At 40.0% G+C, this 20356-nt stretch overlaps 1 protein-coding gene across 2 annotated transcripts in view; it reads left to right on the top strand.

The window, feature by feature from the left end:
- Positions 1–20356, top strand: part of RAPGEF5 (Rap guanine nucleotide exchange factor 5) — a 220801-nt gene that overhangs the window by 187928 nt on the left and 12517 nt on the right. For both annotated transcript variants that reach the window (XM_087428762.1, XM_004418931.3), the window contains exons 19-24: positions 2686–2808; positions 4793–4971; positions 9980–10070; positions 13822–13872; positions 14997–15084; positions 20268–20332. In XM_087428762.1, the coding sequence (XP_087284888.1) occupies positions 2686–2808; positions 4793–4971; positions 9980–10070; positions 13822–13872; positions 14997–15084; positions 20268–20332 (597 nt within the window). The remainder of the gene's footprint in view (positions 1–2685; positions 2809–4792; positions 4972–9979; positions 10071–13821; positions 13873–14996; positions 15085–20267; positions 20333–20356) is intronic.

Here is a 20356-nt window from a genome sequence, read left to right as displayed (position 1 = left end):
CATTTGGTGCACTTTGAGTGTACCATTCCCTGGAAGAAAGGGTGGATTATCAACCTTCCCTGCGTAAAATGGGCTCATAATGGTGAGACATCAGATGCTGCAGAAGAGTAAGAGTATGAAATGTAGAACCCACACTGTGTTATTTTCAATTCTAAATTTAAGAAAATTTACATTTAAGTTGATGATTTGTTGCTGTTTTTCCTAAAAACCTCAGTCTTGGGCTTGCTTTCTGAGTGGTAGGATCAGGCCTCAGATCCATCACCCATAAAAAGCAGACTCTACCAGATGGTGATTATATCATCTGGACTCATGGCCTTAGTCTGTTTCATGGAGTCATCACTGGGATGGGTCTCTCCAGCTGGCTCCTGTTGTATATGTAATTGAGGGATGTATATACCACATGGGTTAACAAAACTGCTTATAATAAAAATATTTTATGTAAAATTATCTACAGGATATCAAGCTACCATAATAGTATCAGTGACTGTCATTTTTTACATTCCAGACACATATGTGCTGAGTAATTGACATATAGTATCTCATTTAACATTCCCAATAATCCTATGGAATTCAGAGAGGCTGAGTAGCTTACTCTAGCCTCCTACAGTGCTAGGATTTCAGTCCAATTATATATGACTCTGAAGCTCCTGCACATTCCTTTCATTTGTACATGATGTGGGAGAAAAGGAGATAGAGGAAAACCTTTTGTCTTACTTGGGCCTTTCAGTGCTGAGTGTCCTTCAGCAGGTCACAGCCCTGTGTCTGTACATGATGTAATTCCATCACTGAAACATGACAAACTGGATTATGCACAGCATCTTTGAGCAAATAATGAGATTGATTTGACTTGACCCCTCCCCATGAAGGAGGACAATGTCATATGTAACTGCTGTGGGCTCCCTGTGATGGAGGGAACCCACACTCTGTCTTCCACGCCCTCTTCCCCCCGCCACGCACAGCTCCTCCTGCAGTTCCCTTGCATGCATCCCCAGAGCTCTCCTACCGCTGTGCAGGGCCAGCTTCGGAAGAACAGAAGGTGGGCCTGAGGCAATGTCTTAATGGAATAAATGGGTGCTATGAAGTATGTTCCAAGATGAGCCAGATGCCATCTTGCCCTCAAATGTTTCCCCCACCACCTTTGCACACCACCAAAAATTTCCCTGTTGGAATCATAGCTTTAGGTATTTCATCTCCCAAAGATTTCAGTTGAAATGGAACATTGAAAGGGAATGATAACAGGTGAAACCACTAGTACCCACTATACTTGCATATGGATTAATTGATCTTCTTGGAAAGCAGGAATTAGAGTCCTGAATGGGATAGACAAATATAAAGTGTTCCTTGGAGAGGGCGGTGGACAACCTTGAATAACCAGAGGGCAGTGCCAGGGTAAGGGGCACATTTAGAAAGTAGGAGGGATAAAAAGCCAAGTGAAAATACCCCTACACCTCCAAATTAGTAAGAGAAATTTATGTTACTTCTCAACTCTTGGCTCTCCCTTGGAATGTCTGCGGTGCAGCGTGGTGTCCATCTGGTCCCAACCTACCTGGACCAACCCCAGAGAAACCGGGGCTTGTCCCCCACCTCAGCACCACAGTATTTGCACGTGCATTTGTTCAGTCTGCCCTTACTGAGCTCCACGCTGTCTTCCACTCTGGGGATCCAGGAACAGTTTGTGCCTTGACCTGCTCTGAAGAGAATCAAGTCTGTGGAAAAGCTCTGTGAAAGTCATCTGTCGTTTGCTTTTTTTTAAATTAGGAAATCTTTTTATAAATGTATAACTTCCAAAATGCAAATAATTTATTTCACAGTTTAAAAATAGATTAATATTTGGAATCTGAAATATTTCCTTTATCCTGCTATGTCATTTATTTTTGTAAAGTCCCATTCTTTTTTTTCCAAGTCATTAACTATTTTAACATCATTAACTATTCAAGGCCAACCCCCTCAAATGGGAGAATTTATATTTGATTTAGAAAATATCAGATATCTTGGAAAGAGGTCAAATAACTTAAGAAATTTAACAATGAAGATAGATTTCAAGTTGTGGCATTTAATAATTTCATGCGAGATTTTAAGGAAATACTATTACCAAACTTATACCTATTTGTGTCGGGAAAGCAATAGATACTTAAAATAATCATCCCCCATAGGGTATAAATGAAGTGACTTATTTTTTATTTCTTGTTTAAATTTTTATCGCTTTCCACAGACATTTTAATAAAATTTGTAAATGTGTGTCTGGGATGAGACTTGCTAAACATATTTCCTGTAAAAGCCGTGTCTGTCTTTATTGAAGTGCACCATGACATTTCTTTTGTTTGTTTTTATACTAACCCTGCTGGCACATTAATTCTTACCAGAAGCCCAGTGATTTCAGGGCTTTTGCTTTCATTATGCTGTCTGCCAGGCAGTGTTTTATAATCAGATTTGTGCTTGCACGTACGTTGATGGGGAGGGGGCAGGCTAACTCAGTGAAGTATCATTGATCACATTCTGCTGTTTCCAAGGCTGTTTCCTAAATTGGCTGTAATTCACTGAAGGTGAACAGACCAGGAAAAATATTAAGTGCACTCAGACAAGATTACTTTTCTAATTTGGGCTTCTAGCGCTTTTCTATGGCTAGCCAATTCAGTGCCAAACATTTGGAAATTACTGAGGATCCTTTTGCTTCTGTCGGTTTAGAACCCTCTTGCAGAAAATGAGGAATCACAGCAAAGGTCGATGAGGATTTTGGGAATGAACACTTGGGATCTTGCTCTGGAATTAATGAATTTTGATTGGAGTCTTTTCAATTCAATTCACGAGGTAAGTAAGGAGTGAAAAGATAAAATAAATGCTAGTGCTATTTTAGCTGTGAAGTCATTTTGAAGACTATTTGTGTGACTAGGTTTTAAGAAGATCCATCATCTGGTGATATAGTTCTGCTTAGGATACCATGGCCCAAAAAAACATATTTTGGGACTTTAAATATATTGAAAGACTGACCCAGGGGCCGGCCCCGTGGCATAGTGGTTAAGTGCACGTGCTCTGCTTCGGCGACCCGGGGTTTGTGGGTTTGGACCGACAGACCACTTGTCAAGCCATGCTGTGGCAGCATCCCATATAAAGTAGAGGAAGATGGGCACGGATGTTAGCCCAGGGCCAATCTTCCTCAGCAAAAAGAGGAGGATTGCCATCGGATGTTAGCTCAGGGCTGATCTTCCTCACCAAAAAAGAAAAAAAAAGAAAGACTGACCCAAACTTAGGTAAATCAGAATACATGATCATGCTTTATTTGCTCCTAATACAGTCATACGTTTGTGTAAATGTAATATAAATATGCTCTATTTTTATATGTCTGAATACATCTGTGTTTGTCTATATATTTCTGTATTTATGAATCCCTACTGGGGTTAAAGAGCCATTTTACATTTGATACCAATATTTTTATTTTTCCATGAAGTTTAGAGTAGTTATACAAGAATCATATTTACATACATACCTACACACACACACACACATTCTTTTACTTAAGAACATACTATAAATTTAGACTATGCCATAAGACTTCAAGTACTTTCGTGAAAACTTTGAGATATATTTCAAATTTTTATGTCCATCAACCTCTCCCTTGAGGACAGCTTAAATGTTTATAAAACAATACATTAGGGGCAAAATGCAACTGACAATTAATAAATAAATTTAGCCAGTGGAAAGGCTCACAGGAATCAGGAGATGAAAAATGTGACAGCTCTGTGCAACCATATGTTGCATCTGCTTTGCCATGTAGTGAAATTTTCCATTATAAAACAACCTTTCCTTCTGAAGAAGGAACTCATGCCCAACTTAGGGACCCTTGAGCTTCACTTCATTTTAGAATGTGTTTTGAATGTCCTCATATTTTCTAATTAAAAAAATTTACAACATTGTATTCTAAATTTGAGTAAGCAGTGAATTCATTCAAGCTAAATGACTTGTGACTTTGGAAATGTTGATGGAGTGGGATGTGTCCCTGCTCATGCAGTGGGAGAATGTGAATTACTTCTGTAAAATACAGTCACATGCACATCCCTCCATTTAAAAACAAATCTCGTCTATTGTTTTGCATATGATCAGTCTATATAAATAGTTACTGGTCTTACTGGATTTTGTAAATTTTGGAACTTGCCCTAATCTCATTCTCTTTCTATTTATGATTTGACATTATCTTGTATCAGTAGTTCTCAAAGAGTGGGTTCTCAGACCAGCATCATCAGCACCACCTGGGAACTTGTTAGAAATGCACATTTTTGGCCCCACCACAGACCTACTGAATCAAAAAATTTGGGGGGAGTGGGGCCCAGCAATCTGTGCTTTAACAGCCTCCAGGTGATCCTGATTCACACTAAAATATGAAAACTCTTGTCTAGAGAATCTACCAGTGAGAGTCTAATGTGTATCTTAATGAATAATAGTGATGTTCATTTCCACTTGTATTTGCCGATATAACAAGTTTGGGAAGTTTGGATTTGATTCAACCTGTGATTTAAACTTTAGAATGTCTTAGAATTTCATGTAAAGGCATCATCCTTACATTCTAAAAAATAACATTTATATAAGGATTCTAGGTGAACATTACTTAATGAAGCATCTCTAAAACTAAAGATAAATTTTATCCAATTTAATATATTGTTATTTATTATATTCTTATAACATATTATGATATGAGAGTGGCTTCCTGAAATAGGTCTTAAAAATGGACTGGCTTTTATATCAGCTTGACTTTGAATGTGCTAAAAATAAATGCTGGCATGACTACATTTTCTTTCAGCAAGAGCTGATCTATTTCACGTTCAGCAGACAAGGAAGTGGGGAGCACACCGTGAACCTCAGCCTTCTACTCCAGAGATGCAATGAAGTCCAGCTCTGGGTGGCCACAGAGATTCTGCTCTGCAGCCAGCTAGGCAAGCGAGTGCAGCTGGTGAAAAAATTCATCAAAATCGCCGCTCAGTGAGTTTCTGGTGGTGAAAAGTGCAATTTCTCTCCTCATCTTGAGAGAGTACATTTTTTTCCTTGCGATGATAAGAAGGGTTGGGATGTAAAAGTATAATATTGAGTTAAGTGACCAAATGATTGAAAAGGTCTGTTCTTGAATATTTATGTCTTTGCATTTGAAGTATTTATATTTTAAAGTAAATGTCAAAATACCAGACAAAAGCACTCTGCTCTGTGCTATAGAATTAATAAGCAGGCAGTGCACACATGCGCCATCCTGCAGCTAAATTACAATGTGGCCAGGTGAGCCCCAGTGGGCTAGGAAAATGGGGGAAGATGACATGAGGGGGTGAGAATCGTTGAAAATCAAGTGCATTCTAGGACTCTACTCTTGGCTCTTTGGGGCCCACAGTATGAACTTTGCAAACTGCTTAGCAGGCCCTGCATGGGCTGGTCCCACCTGAGTTCTGAGCCTCATCCGCTGGGTGCACCCCATGCTGCAGCTGCTCTGAATGGCTATCTCTTTCCTGTGCACACCATCCTGCAAGCCTGGACATGTGCTGTTGGCTCTGCCAATAATGACCACTTCCACCCAGCAAATCACTGTCATTCTTTAAAACCTAGGTCAAATGTTCCTTCCTTCCTGAAGTCATTCCTGACTTTCAAATGCAGGGTAAACTACTCCCTGCCTCTGTTCCCCACCCCCTCCCTCTCTGCCCATACCCACATGCTTTTTTCCTTTTTATTTTTTTAAATTTCTTTATTATATTTATTAAACTTATCTGTTTATATAGGATTCCTTCACTGGGCTCTGTTAGCCTCCAGAGGACAGGGATCAATTCTAATCAGTCATTGTACCTGGGGTGCCTGGTACGGAACTTGGTAAATAGCAGTCACTCAGTAAATGTTGGTTGAATGACATTTTAGTAGCTTGCTGGGAGCATCTCTTAAAATGCCAGGTTAGTATCCTGGGACTGCTCTTGGGACAGCTTCCTGACAGAAGCAGGCAGCATGAATCAAAATCTTTCCCAGTTCCTCTACCTCCCAGTCTTCCCATTTTATTTCTCCTTTGTCTTTCAAAGCAGTTTTTATGTCACACAGTTTTGAGTACATGCCAGTGTAATATATTCAGGAAATACATATTGATCACTCAGTATATGTGCAGATCCACACAAGGTACTGTGGGGAAATCAGATGGAGCCTACCCGTAATCCCTGTCTTGGAGGAGTTTGCAGTCTGCCGGTGTGTGGGGACACTTCTGTAATTCCAATGTCTAGTGTGCATATAGAATGGGGGAGTACCCTATCATGAGAGGAAATTCTGTAGGGGGCTTTAGAGGAAGGGAAGTTCATATGCCAACGATGTGGGAAAGGAAGATTCAAAAAACATTTGTGAAGGAGGTAGCATTTGAGGTTATATTTGAATTCTGGGTGGAATTTGACAGGTAAGAATTTAAAAGGGCACACTCTCCATGGAGGTCAAACTCCCTGGAGGAGAGAAGCAGAGAAGCTCGTTGGAGGCACACAAGGAAAGGAACCCCATCCAGTTTGGACCCAGTGGAGAGTATTTGTAAGGAAGTTGTGGGAGATCGATCTGCAAAGGAAGATGGGAGCAAATTATAAAGGATGTTTAATTTCAGATTGAAGAGGTTGGACTGAATTGAGAAGGCAGTAGTGATTCATGGGAAGTTTTTGTGCAGGAGACCCATATGATCAGTCATCCTTTAGGAATGTTGATCTGAAAGTAGCACATAGACTGAACTGTGAGTGAGGAGACCCCACAGTAGGATATTTTGTTTACTTAGGTGAGAGATAGTAGAAGTACCTGACCTGGTGTTTGTGTGATGGGGAATGGAAGGAGAGATAGATGACAGATATGCCTAAATCTTGGACTGCTTTTTTGGTGAATACTCCTTTTTTTGATTTGGCCAGTGCTTTCCATAGTAGTCTGTGAAATTCCTAAAGGTGAGGCTCTTTTGGATCAAAAACTTTCTTATAAATGCCAGTTACTTGGAGAAATGGGACATTAATGTCCCAAGGAGTAAAATGACACCACACAGCTTAGTTCCCAGCATAAGATTATATCTGTCCTCAGGGAAATGAAATATATTCACATCGTCTCCATATGACCCCATGCTCTTGAATTATTTACTGTACTGGTCTCTGTCCCTAGCCCATGGAATAGAATGCCAACAGAAACATAAAGTTAAATTCCTCATAATCACAGTAGTAGGAATAACCAAGGGAAAACAGTAATTTCCGTGATCACGAAGTGTCTTCCCTGCCTAAGGCATCCTATTTGCATATTCATGTTTCTCTTTCTTCTCACCATCCCCACCCCCCACCTCTGTGGATTGAGTGGGTTTTATTTCCTTACACAGACAAAGGAGTGTTTGCTAAACTGGAATGTTTTAGTGTCAGACAGTCTGTTCTTATCATGGAATGAATGAACCTTCATGACAGAGAATTCCAGACTGGAATGGTATCCGATATTTGTACTGTATCAATTTGTCTTCTAGAGAAATTGTGTCTATGTTAATTCCTTTTTTCTTTTTACAGATTCAGATGTTAGTTATATGTGTGTTTTTTTAATGTTAAGTATGACTAAAAAAGACATCTGGACCAGGAAAATTGTTTATGGGGAGCTAAAAGATAAAAAGATGAGAATTCTATCTAAGATTCCATATAGGTAAATGATACTGAATAAAAAGAGGAATAATAAACCTTTTTATAATGACTAATAATAAAACCATTTCCCAAAAAGTCTTGTTTTCAACTCTAACAAATGCTATTTGAAAGGCTTGCTGTATACTAGGCATTTGGGAGACGGGCAGAATATAAGAATGAAATAGACATATACTCTAGCCTTAAAGAACCTAATGTCCCATGTGGAATGACAGAACCAGTGGGACCTCTATCATGTAGTAAGAGAGAGCCCCAACTGGGATGCTTCTGGCGTAGGGATGGAGCAGTTCTCACTGACCACAAGAGCCTTGGCAGAGGACCTGGCACTTCAAATCGTCAAGTCAAGAGATGGAGCTGACTCAAGTCTGTTCTGGCTGGTGTGAACTTTCAGCGGTGTCATGAGACAGAAAGTGTAGAAGGAGGGAAGTGAATGGCAGAAGGGAAGTAGAGTCTCAGTATTGATGCCTTTAGGCACCAATGATTCTCAAAAACAGGTGGATTTCTAGATCATAGACTAGGAAGTATCTTGTTTATTTATTTATGGAATATACCAAGTGGAGTCTACCCAGGAGAAAGTTGGCAGAAACCAGATGAAGGGGCCAGTTAGACTCAGTTTCAGGTCCTCTTGCCTACCAGAAAACTGCAGGCAGGGTCAAAAAGCTGGGCAGGAAGACTGTGAGAGGTCAGACCAAGCCCAGTGGAGACTCAGCAGTGAAGGGCCTGCAGGACTGTGTTCACCCCAGATATTTTGGATACTAGGTGTGGAGGCAGCAGTGCCTTTCAGGTTCCACTGTTAATGGGAACAGAACTTCCAAAATGCTCCCAGGCATGACCCTCATTGCCTCGGAGCCCAGGCGCCGCCGTACTTGGGCAGTATCTCGTCCACAAGGCTGGCTCTAGGACCTGCCAGGGCACAGCCAGCTGTGTGTATTACTGTGTTAACAGTCCAAACCATTTTGCTTGTTCTGAACTAGATGCTCTTATACACAACCTGTGTGACTGGAAATCAGTATAGTTTAGGGGGACAGAAGTTTGTTATATGTGTCAAGGACCTCCTACAGTCATGATAGCTTTTGACCAATTATGTAATGACTGGAAGTCTAACTTAATTAAAAAAAATCATAAATACAGTAAAAATTTTTATATACAAAGGTATTCATTGTAGCATTCTATATTGGATTGAATTGTATTGAATTGAAAATAATTTAAATGTCAACAGTAGGGGAATGAGTAAACAAATTATGAAACATGTTTTTGATGAAGTGTTATATAGCTATTGATAATAGTGAAGAATTCATAATATATAATGTAACAGTGTATAACTGAAAAATCAGGATACAGAGTTATATATACACTGTTCCCAAATTCCATTTGAAACATTGATGGAGATGTCGTGAAAGAGATGGCATCTGAGGGAAGCTAAATTAACATAAACTGGGTACTTTTTATGCACCCGCCTAACTGCTAAGCACTTTCATATTTCTTCACATTTAGTTATCAAGTTAGGGTAATTTCTTAATGTTAAAGACTTGCCTCAGAGTTGTTTTCTAACGTGGCCCAGATAAAGGAGTGTCTGGAATTCATAGATGGTTCTGGAAGCCCAACCTTCCTCTACTATATTAATCCCCCTCAGCTGGCTTTGAAAATTAGTGGAATTTTGGCCAACTAAGTCGATGCACAATTGATGTTATACAAAACAGATAACGTTACAGAGTGAATGGAAGTCAACATGATCTTATTTTGCATTTTATTTGCTTTTTTCTTTAAATGAGAAATGTGAGACAGTATCCCATAATATATGCCATATTTTAAATATATACATAATATAGTAGCTATTTTGTTGATAGCAAAGAAAATATGTCTAAATGTATTGGGAGGGGAAGCTTAGACCTGTGACATGAGAGGAGCTTGTCTGTCAAAAAATAAAGACAGCATACTGATTAAAGAGATGGGACGAGAGAGCTGTTACAATGAGAGTGTGGTATCTCTAAAGAAACATGAATTGAGGAGTTTTCAGTTGAAATTGTAAATGCATCCAAATAGATTTAAGAAGGAAGAATGTTTTGAAGTGTCCAGAGGGTGTCAAGAGCACAGATCTTTTCCTAAAGGTGAGGATGAACTGAAGTATTTAGAAGTGTTGCACTTGTGTTAGAAACAGTTGAGAGGAAACCACACTGCCACAGGGCCAGTCAAGGGTGTGTTGACTCTGGAGCAGAGTTCAGCCCTGCCCTAGAGGTCGAACTCTGTGGCCTAGGAGAGTCTTCTCAGGTTTATCTTTTGTGGTCATCTGGCGAAAAGATGTTGTCTCAAAGTGCCCTCTGCTTTCTTTTATTCCATAGCTGCAAAGCCCAGAGAAACCTGAATTCTTTCTTTGCTATTGTGATGGGTCTCAACACTGCTTCTGTCAGCCGGCTGTCACAGACCTGGGAGGTGAGCCTTGGGGGTCCACATGAAGGGAGTGGGGGGGCCAAAAAAAACTGGACAGGAAACATTCCAGCAAAAAGCCTTTATTTAAACTAAATTGATTTAAATGGTTTAAATAAGTACTATTAGGAAAAAATGTTAAAAATTAATGTGTCAAGTTGGTAGGGACTATTTTGGCCAAAGGTCTTCCAAATGGTTCTATAATATATATGAAAGATAAAAATTGTAATATGCTCCCCAGCTAGAATTAGTTTTCTGCTCTGCTCCCGTGGTAACGTGGTTCCAGTTCCACGTTGGTCCTTTCAAAAGCTCACCTGCGTGATGATGTGCGTCCAGAATTGGATTTGCTGAAATAATAATGAATTTAGGCTTCCAGGCCTCTCACTTGCAAGGCCTCTGGCAGTGTGTTCACATGAATGATGTATATCTTTATAAAATTTGCAAAAGTACAGTAATTTTGTATTCTTTTTCTTAAAAAGGGCCCACAAAATGTTGTAAGTTTCAGGCCTCCCGAATCCTGGCTCTGCCTCTGTCAGTGTTGTATGGTGAAGGCTGTTTGGGTTCTAAGATGGAGAGGCCCACTCAAGTTAGCACAAGTTCTGAAACATGGACTCTAAGGGTATATGTGGGAAGAACTGAAACTGGGGTGTCCCTAAATTTAGCCAGACAGAGATGTAGGGCTCTCTGCCTCTCCCATGACTTCATCACCTTCTCTTTTTGGGCTTTTGTTTCTTTCTCCCTCCATTCCCTACTGACTGGCTACCTGGCTCCGAGTACCATTTCTCTCGCTCATCCTTTCTCTTTAACCATCAAGTCTTCTCCTTTATGGCTCCAGCTTGCATGTGGCTCACTGTGGTCTCCTAGTCTCTCTCCAGCCCTGTCAGACTCAGCTCCTATCACTAACTGCTCCATTCTCTTCCTGGTTCCCAATTCAAACTCCTGCAAAAGAGAAGGTGATAGGCCAACTATTTTTTTTCCTACACTAGGTTTCAGCATAGGTCTCTGGGCAACTTGTGGATTCACTGTCTTTGTGTCCAGGGTCATACTCTGCTGGAATGCACTGTGGTGACCTGAGGGTCAGAGTCAGTGCTCCTTAAAGGAGTTCAAAAGAAAAGAAATGAAAGGCCTGCTCTGGTTAAGCAAACAAGCTGTGCAGGCACATCGTAAGATTAAAGGAGCTGGGCAACAATTGCCGCAATTGATCAGAGCAGGAAGAAAACAAATGGCTGCCAAGCATCAGGGGAGAGTGGAACTTGAATTAAACCTGGAAAAAAGCTTTGATTTGCAAAAATTAAGAGGAGAAGTAATTCAATTAAATTCCAACAGCATGCATTTCATGTGCATATTGACTGCCTACTATGTGCAGGGCACTGCATCAGCACTGTGGCAGATAGAAAATGGGTAGACAAATTAGAGCGGAGGAGACCTTGATGAAGGAGGTCTTGAACCAATTCCAGTTGGACCACAGAAGAGCAAGTGGTGGGACTCATTCTGCCTCGGGGTAGATGAGAAGCCCTGAACAGCAGGGCCTTAGAGGTTGAGTTGGGAGTTGCTGGGGGCATTGGGGAGAGGTATCCATCCCAGGCAGAGGTGACCACAGTATCTCTAGGCCCAGAAAGTGGTCTGACCATCCCAAGTAGGCAATATAGGAAAAGAAGCAGGTTTGAGGAACTAGAACAGAGGTCAGCAAACTTTTAGGGTAAAGGGTCAGAGAGTAAATATCTTTAGGCTGTGCAGGCCATATGGTCTCTATTGCAGTGACTCAACTCTGCCGTTGTAGTGCAAGAGCAGCCGCAATGACTATATAAACGCATGGGCATGGCAGTGTGCCAATAAAACTTTATTTACAAAAGCAGGTAGTGAGCCAGATTTGGCCGATGGCTGACCCCTGGAGTAGAGCACTTTGGCTTTAGATATGTTGAGTTTGAGGTGCCATTGGGACATTCCTGTAGATAGGTCAACAGACTAAGATATGCAGCTCAGAGGACAATTGGAATCAGTCGCAGATGTTTACACTTTTTCTTTTCTTGTTTGATTTGTCCTGCAGTCATTAATACATGTGAGTCTGTGTGTGTAACAGTAGTTTCCAAACAGATTGAACTACCTGTTTGCTATGATGAACTGAGTCCAGATTCAGAATTATCAAATTGAAAAGTCTATTTCTAAATAATGTAAATGTCTAATTATTGTGGGGTTCGCCTCATTATTTTGATTGGTTTTGGAAACAGAAAATCCCAGAAATATCTTCTAGAGCATTGTCATTAGTGTTAATAGTTGGAATTTGTTAAGCACCAGCCATGGACTCGACACTTTCTATAAGTTGTCTCTATATCAGTTGGAGAGCTTGGAGACTCACACCAAACCCCACAGCTACAAAGGGGCAGAGTCAGAATTCAAATTCAGATTGGACTTATTACTAAGGCAGTATGAAAGGTATCCAGTTTTTCACTTAACACTGTTAAAGGTAGGCTGGAAAATTCCAGACCCTTCTTCCTTAGGCCTGGATTTTTATTTGGGAGGTTGGCATATGTTTCCATCCTCTGTCGTTTTACACGCCACCTGTTGATGTGACTGATCTTTACAATTCTACTCATTAGAGTGTAGGCTTTGTCATTTAGGGTTTTCATGGCCTTTCACTATTTAGCCCTCTGCTGTGAAACATAATTATATCATTTATACAGAAAATGTCAGCCAACGTTATTATTCCCCACTCAGCAAGACTATTTAGGAAGATAAGAGCATTCATCAAAGGTAGCATATGGAACTGAAATCCAAGTTTTTATTAAAAAATCACCAGTGTATCGCCCGTTAGAATGGCTATAATCACCAAGACAAAAAACAACAAATGTTGGAGAGGATGTGGAGAAACAGGAACCCTCATACACAGCTGGTGGGAATGCAAATCGGTGCAGCCTCTATGGAAAACGGTATGGAGATTCCTCAAAGAATTAAAAATAGAGATGCCCTATGATCCGGCCATCCCACTACTGGGAATGTATCCAACGAACCTGAAATCAACAATCCAAAGAGGCTTATGCACCCCTATGTTCATTGCAGCATTATTCACCATAGCCAAGAAGTGGAAGCAACCTAAGTGTCCCTCAACTGACGATTGGATTAAGAAAATGTGGTATATATATACAATGGAATACTACTCAGCCATAAAAAAAGACAAAATCATCCCATTTGCAACAACATGGATGGGCCTGGAGCGTATTATGTTAAGTGAAATAAGCCAGAAAGAGAAAGACAAACACTGTATGATCTCACTCATATGTGGAATATAAACCAACACATGGACAGAGAAAACTGGACTGTGGTTACCAGGGGCAGTGGGGGTGGGGGGTGGGGAGCGGGCACAAGGGGTGAAGGGAGTCATATATATGGTGATGGACAAACAAAAATGTACAACCCAAAATTTGACAATGTTAGAAACCATTAAAACATCAATAAAAAATATATATATACTATTAAAAAAAAAAAATCACCAGTGTATGGAACGTCTAACCAGCTAGATTCCTGAATCATATGGCTGTTATTTATTTTAAACTGTTTTTAGCAACATTCCCAAGGAATGTCCCATTAAGAGGTGATGAAAATTGCATAATGAGAAGCAATCAGGGTAGAACCAGACGATAGAGGTATTTATGTTTGGAAATGTGACACATGTAAGCACAACGTAATGAAAATTCCCTTTAGTGCCTCTCAAAACATAACTGACTTCTTTGACCTTTTCTTTTTTGTTTTTTGTTTTTAGAAAATCCCTGGGAAGTTTAAGAAACTTTTCTCTGAACTTGAAAGTTTAACAGTAAGTAGTTGAGCCAAAGGAGACTTATTCTTCAAATGAATTGCTAGTGTCAGATTTCTTTCTAGATTTCAGTGGCCAGTCCCTGCACTCCACCGTGTCAGGTAGTTTAGACTAGTTCACTTGTATATGAAAAGGTAGCTTTGCTTCTTTATTTTGTGTGTGTGTGTGTGTGTGTGTGTGAGGAAGATCACCCCTGAGCTAACATCCATGCTAATCCCCCTCTTTTTGTTGAGGAAGACTGGCTCTGAGCTAACATCTATTGCCAATCCTCCTCCTTTTTTTTTTTCTTCCCCAAAGCCCCAGTAGACAGTTGTATGTCATAGTTGCACATCCTTCTAGTTGCTGTATGTGGGACATGGCCTCAGCATGGCCGGAGAAGCAGTGCATCGATGCGTGCCTGGGATCCGAACCCGGGCCGCCAGTAGCGGAGCGAGCACGCTTAGCCGCTAAGCCATGGGGCCGGCCCCTAGCTTTGCTTCTTGTGGAGTGAAGTAAGTTGACAGTTAATGCTTCTTCCTCTCCATGAAAAAAGATAGTGAGAATGGTTCTTTTGATGTGATTTTCAGAAGGCAGATTTTTAAGTATAGTCCATTTCAAAGCCTATGAAATTAATTGGTATAAATTTAGTGTGCAATCAGTGTGTTATGCCTTTTTTCTCCTTTTTGCCATTTCTTAGATTTAGATACAAAATACACAGTTTCTTTTCAAAATACGATAAAACAGTGTTCTCTTGTTTTCTCTGCATTGTCTGTGCATTATGAGGGCAGTTTTTCTTTGCAGTGTACCTAACAAAAGACTTTGGGGTTACCTCATGATAGAAATTATGCAGAGGAAATGGTATTTAAAGAACCTATTTGAGGAAAATAATAGGGCAATCAAAAGGTGTCTCTCTTTTGCAGTCATCTGCCATTATTGTAAACCAATAACTTGACTTTCATTCATTGGCTAGATTTCCTGCCCTAATTTAGTGAGTTTATTCTCCTAGGAAACCTTTATCTACTTCGTTCTTAGGAAGAACCCCCGATATCTAAATCATGTTCAAATTGTATAGCAAAAGTGGATTTAGAATTGTTTCTATAGCACATTGATTTTTCCTTCTCTTTGTCATCTGCTTGGTTTGGCAGGATCCTTCCCTGAATCACAAAGCCTACAGAGATGCGTTCAAAAAGATGAAGCCACCCAAAATCCCTTTCATGCCCTTATTGCTTAAAGGTAACAATTTTCTATCTTTTGTGCTATGTAATTCCATATTCCATAAATTTATCACTCTAACTATAGAGGGCAAAAAAAGGACTCTCCATTTATTTCTTGAAAGCAGATTTGACATTCAGACCTAATTGTGTTTGCTTGTGATTGTTTTTCAAATGCTCAGTTATTTCGGAGATGCCTAAAATACTTCATTGTACTTGAGCAGACATCAAAGCATTTTCACTTCACTCACAAAACTTGGCACTGGAAACTTTTGTGTTTTTATTTTACTCTGCTTCTAAGCATTGTCTTATTTTCTTGGAGTTTACAATCCACTTAATTCAACCAAGAATAAGACTGGCATAAAGAACCCAAATGGTTATCAATCATGCTCTGCGTTTGGAACCTAAATTTCAGAGGTACAGCCCACAGCCTGCTGCTGTGTGAGAAGTACCTTTGGTCAACACAGCAGTACAGTGTATGAAAATCATTGGTAGAGATGTACCTCCTTCTCTCCAGGAGTGGAATCCATCTGGGAATATGACAGCTCCAAGTTAGTCCACAGACTTCTCTTCTGTCGAGCACCAAATAATTCATCGTGGAATGTGTTATTTTAATTTACTAATGAGATCCCAGTGGTCTCTTTCACACTAAGGGGATTAATGAAAGGGGAGTTCTTTTTAATCTGGCCTACACTCCTGACATTCAGTATATATCCTACATTTGTGCTTTCCAGGGAAAAGGGAATTGGTCATTTTTTTTGGCTATATTTTCATTCTTTCCAAGGGATTTTATAGGAATACTCTTTTATATAGCCTGTGCCCTACGGAGGCTTATAACTTCTGCTGGGTCAGGCCCCAGTGACTGAACCCATAAATGTGATTCTGGAAATGAGTTACCTAGGACCTGAATTGCTGGTTGGCCTGGCCATCCTCCTCCCCCACCTACCCCCATCGCCGGCCCCACTGGCAATAGAGCTGATATTCCCTCTTCAGCTTCTCTCAAGAACAACCAGAGCTTGGAAAATTATTGAGTTGCTCTGCATCCCTGCAGGTCCTCGTTTAGTCTTCATCTAGCATAAAGCAAGAATCTGTGTGAAACAATAATATATTAGGACAATTGAGAGATGCACGGATGCTTCATTCAAGCTGAAAAGATTCTGCTAAATGTAAATGCATGAAATAAGGAGCATGGTAATGCCAAAATAACAATTTAAAAGTTCATTTGATTCTTCATATTTATTTCCCTTTAAGATAAGTTTATTCAGGGGGCCAGCCCCGTGGCGCAGCAGTTAAGTGCACGCACTCGCTTCGGTGGCCCAGGGTTCGCAGGTTCGGATCCTGGGCATGCACCGACACACTGCTTGTCAAGCCAAGCTATGGCGGCATCCCATATAAGGTAGAGGAAGATGGGCACGGATGTTAGCCCAGGGCCAATCCTCCTTAGCAAAAAAAAAAAGAGGAGGATTGGCCTCAGTTGTTAGCTCAGGGCTCATCTTCCTCACCAAAAAAAAAAAAAGATGAGTTTATTCAGGTTTATAATTTTTATTTGCAAAATAAAACACCTTCAACTAGAGAGTAGGGGTGGCAGGTAGGAAGTAACGCTAGTAACACATTTAGAATCTAAATGATTCTAAAATCATTTAGACACAAATAGGAAAAATAAGAAACAAGGACAAATGTGGGAAAGGAATTGATTTTAGGAAGAAAAAAATTTTGAAACAATAAATATTTTTAAGGTAATGAGAAATTAGTTGACAATATCCCTTTAACTTAATTAAAAATAAGCAGAGCTTTCTGCTATACATGAGTAGTTTCCTCCCAAAAAAATTTAATGTAGTCAAGTGTCTCACACTTACATCTTAGCTCGGATGCAATTCTCTGCTCTCCTGAGTTTATCTAGACTTCTCTTCTGGCAACAAAACAAATTTTTTCTTTTTTCTACTGAAAATACATTCACTCATTCGCTCTAATAAGTTAACTTTTTCTTCTTTTCATTAGAAGCTTTCTTGAGTTTAAGCACTTATTTTTCCTTTATCTTAATTTTTTGTCAATATAAAAATAAACATCAATAGAATGCTATTATATTAAAAGTTACCTTTTTTGTCTGAAATAATTTCCAAAGGAAAAGAGTGTGAAAATTTTAAATATGTATATATCATGCCTGAGATAAGACATTTTGGAAAAAATAAACAACATTAATTCTTAGGTTTTTTAAACTGCAAAATTATTTTAAAAAGTTGCAATGAACTTCCTTAGAGCAACTAACTTTTTAATGAAAACTCCCCCCGCCCCCTACCCTTGTGCCTCCAATCTGGGTGAGAAAAAGGACCAAACTGAACTTCTTGGGTGTTAAGAAGGGTTAGGCCTCCCATGCTTCATTTTTTGAGATAGTCAATTTGCAGTAAGCATGCAGATTATCAGCTAAGTGCATAACCCAAGGATCCTTCCAGCCATCGGCTTTCCTATTTCCCAGTTGAATTTCTTGTTTTTTGATTTACTCTCCTCCCTACTGTAGTGTGGAATCTGGTAGAAAGTGGTGAATGGGAAACCATAAATAAGTGTTGGAGAAAGGATCCAGCTGAGCTAAATGTCAGAAGCAGCCAAATAGTCCATTTTATGCAGTGTGTTTGGAGATGGTAGTCCCTTCCAACGGAGTGAATAATCAACAGGTGTTTGACAATAAACTGAGGTCCTCGTCATGGGTTGTGTGTGTAGCGTAGAGTGCAAATTATTATTGCCGATTTGTGGGGATATTTAAATAAAAGGAATGTTGGGTGCTTGTATATTTCTTCCTCCTCTTTCATTTGCCATCTCTTCAAATGGAGTAATTTCATCCAGCAGTTCTAGTATATGAAGCATTTGGAGTGTGTTCTGGTGTCTCCAGGTGAAAGGGGCCTAGCAGGTGCTCATTTCCCACATTTGGAACCTGGTGGGTACTCTTAACTGCTTGACAGCCCGTGACTTAATGAGATCCCAGTTTCTGAGCTCAACTGCCCATTGATTTCTCTCTCATGCCTTCCTCATCACACAACTGCCATTCAACTGTGTCAAAACCTTCAGCCACTTGAAACCCCTCCTCCAGGATGGCAGCCCCTTCCAGCCTCTCTTCCCTGCCCGTCTGGCCAGACACACGTTCCCTGCCTTGTCATGATACCAGCATTAGCCTGACAGCTCCTGCCCTCACTAGAGCAGCCATCCTCCTTTTTAACCTCTACAAGTCCCTGCGAGTTGAGATTAAGTGAGACCACCCGGGAAGAGGAGAGACTTAAGATTAGAGAGAACAGATACAGGGAGCCACGAAGGAAACACAAGTTGCAGAGGCAGCCCATATGCTGTAAATTCAGCAAGTTGACTGTAACTGGTTATAAGAAATGTCCAAATCCTTTCAACTTGAGGTACCAGAAAGGCACAGTGGTGAGAGGAAACAGGCTCCCTGGGTTTGAATCCTGGCTCTGACACTTACAGCTGTGATGGTGGGCCAGCTGCGCATGTTCTTTGGACCATAGTTTCTTCACATTCTTTCCCACTAGAGCTTTCCCTTATAGTCTGTTGTGAGGATTAAATGAGTTAATGCCTTGTCTGAAGCTGTTAATAAATATAAGCTGTTGTTACTGTCATCACCCCTCATCATCATCCTTGGGAACATAGGAGAGGGGATGAGAAACCTTGTAACACTGGGAAAATGGACTCTGAGAGGGTGTTTATAGCCAAATTCTAGGGGAGGTGGAGAGACTAGGCTTTTAGGTGGTGTTTAATGGCGAGAGCGCACACAGTGCTTTGATATACAAAAAAGGTAAAAGCTATCTGTGTTGACTGCTCTTTTCTAAATATTGTCACAGAATAAAAGCTTGCAATTATTTTCCGAAAGCAAGATCACGAAAGATGATAAAATAACCAGAGAATTTGTCAGATGACTGTGTCATTTTAAATTGTTTTCCTGCTAGAACATTCTTAAAAAAGAAAAAGAAAAGAAAACCTTAGGGAAACATTGCAGTCCCTGCTGGAAGCTGTGTATAAAGGATGCCTTGAGGAAGGGGTTGTATCAGTGTATCGTGTAACTACGTAACTGGTGTCTCCCCCTGGCAGGCAGTCAAAGCCCGGCCGCTGGTGTGTTGGAGGCAGGTTTCAGGAGCACCTATCCCTCAATTGCCCCAATCTGGACCAGCAGAATCAAAGTCTTGATTAAACGCAAATGCTTTCCCTTTCTGTTCATAGGAGGCTTAATCTGTTCTTGTCCCTGTTTTACATCAGGTTATTTTAATGAGATTTTTGGAAAATTATGTTCATTTGTTTTGCCCTCCTTTGTCTGTGATAGAACATGATTATTTGCATGCTCTTTAATTGCAGTGTATTTTTTCCTTTGATTCTTGTCTGTGAGATTCCCTAATGCTCAGTCACTCACCCTCTATCTGAGTTTTTATAAATCATGCGCTCTCAGAACTTCAGCTGCTGTCTTGATTGTAATTAATTCCCAAATCCCTATCTCTTGAGGAGGCACTCCTGTGTTTATTGCAGCCCAAAGGAGACTTTTATTTGAATGTCTTCTGTCACTTTAAATGCAGTGAGGCTCAAACCAAATGTAACTTTCCTTTCCTCGGAAAATGTCCCTGCATCCTACCTTGCTTGTGTTATTTTTATCAATGATGCTTTCTTTTCTACTGGTTGAACAGGGCCAGAAGACTTGCCATTTTCAAACCTGTCGCTTTCCTCACTCACTTCTGATACACAATCAGGCACTGGCCTTGAAAACCAAAAAATCTAAATTTAAACATCTAAATCTAAATCTTAACATTTTAAGTAAAACAAGTCCCATACACTTTGCCAGGATTGTTAAACATAAATATTAAAATCCTGTTGTTTCTGGATATTCAGTTCTTTTCTGCTCAATGTTCTGACCTAAAAACATAATGGACTGGTCAAGTTATAGAATAGTGTTGGCTTATATTAAGCAGGTTGAAGTCAAACACTTCATTGTAAGTGCAAAATATATACTTGCATTAATGTTATAATGTTTTCTCCCCACACAAACATAAATTATGCCCTTTCACATCAAATACTATACAGATTCAATTCAACCTCCTTTGTCAAATGCATAGAATAATCCATAATGTTTAAGAAAAATTAATAAGTTGCATGGCATCTCGACCTCTTCAGCCCTGACTCATGATCCATTCCTAATGGTATCTTTTTATTTTTAATTTTCAGATGTAACATTTATTCATGAAGGAAATAAAACATTTTTGGATAATCTTGTCAATTTTGAAAAGCTGGTATGTAAATTTCATTATTTCTCC

Source organism: Ceratotherium simum, chromosome 1, assembly GCF_057802395.1.
Source record: "Ceratotherium simum simum isolate JZ-2026a chromosome 1, ASM5780239v1, whole genome shotgun sequence".
NCBI classification, from domain to species: Eukaryota; Metazoa; Chordata; class Mammalia; order Perissodactyla; family Rhinocerotidae; genus Ceratotherium; species Ceratotherium simum.
This window is presented reverse-complemented; position numbering and strand designations above follow the sequence as displayed.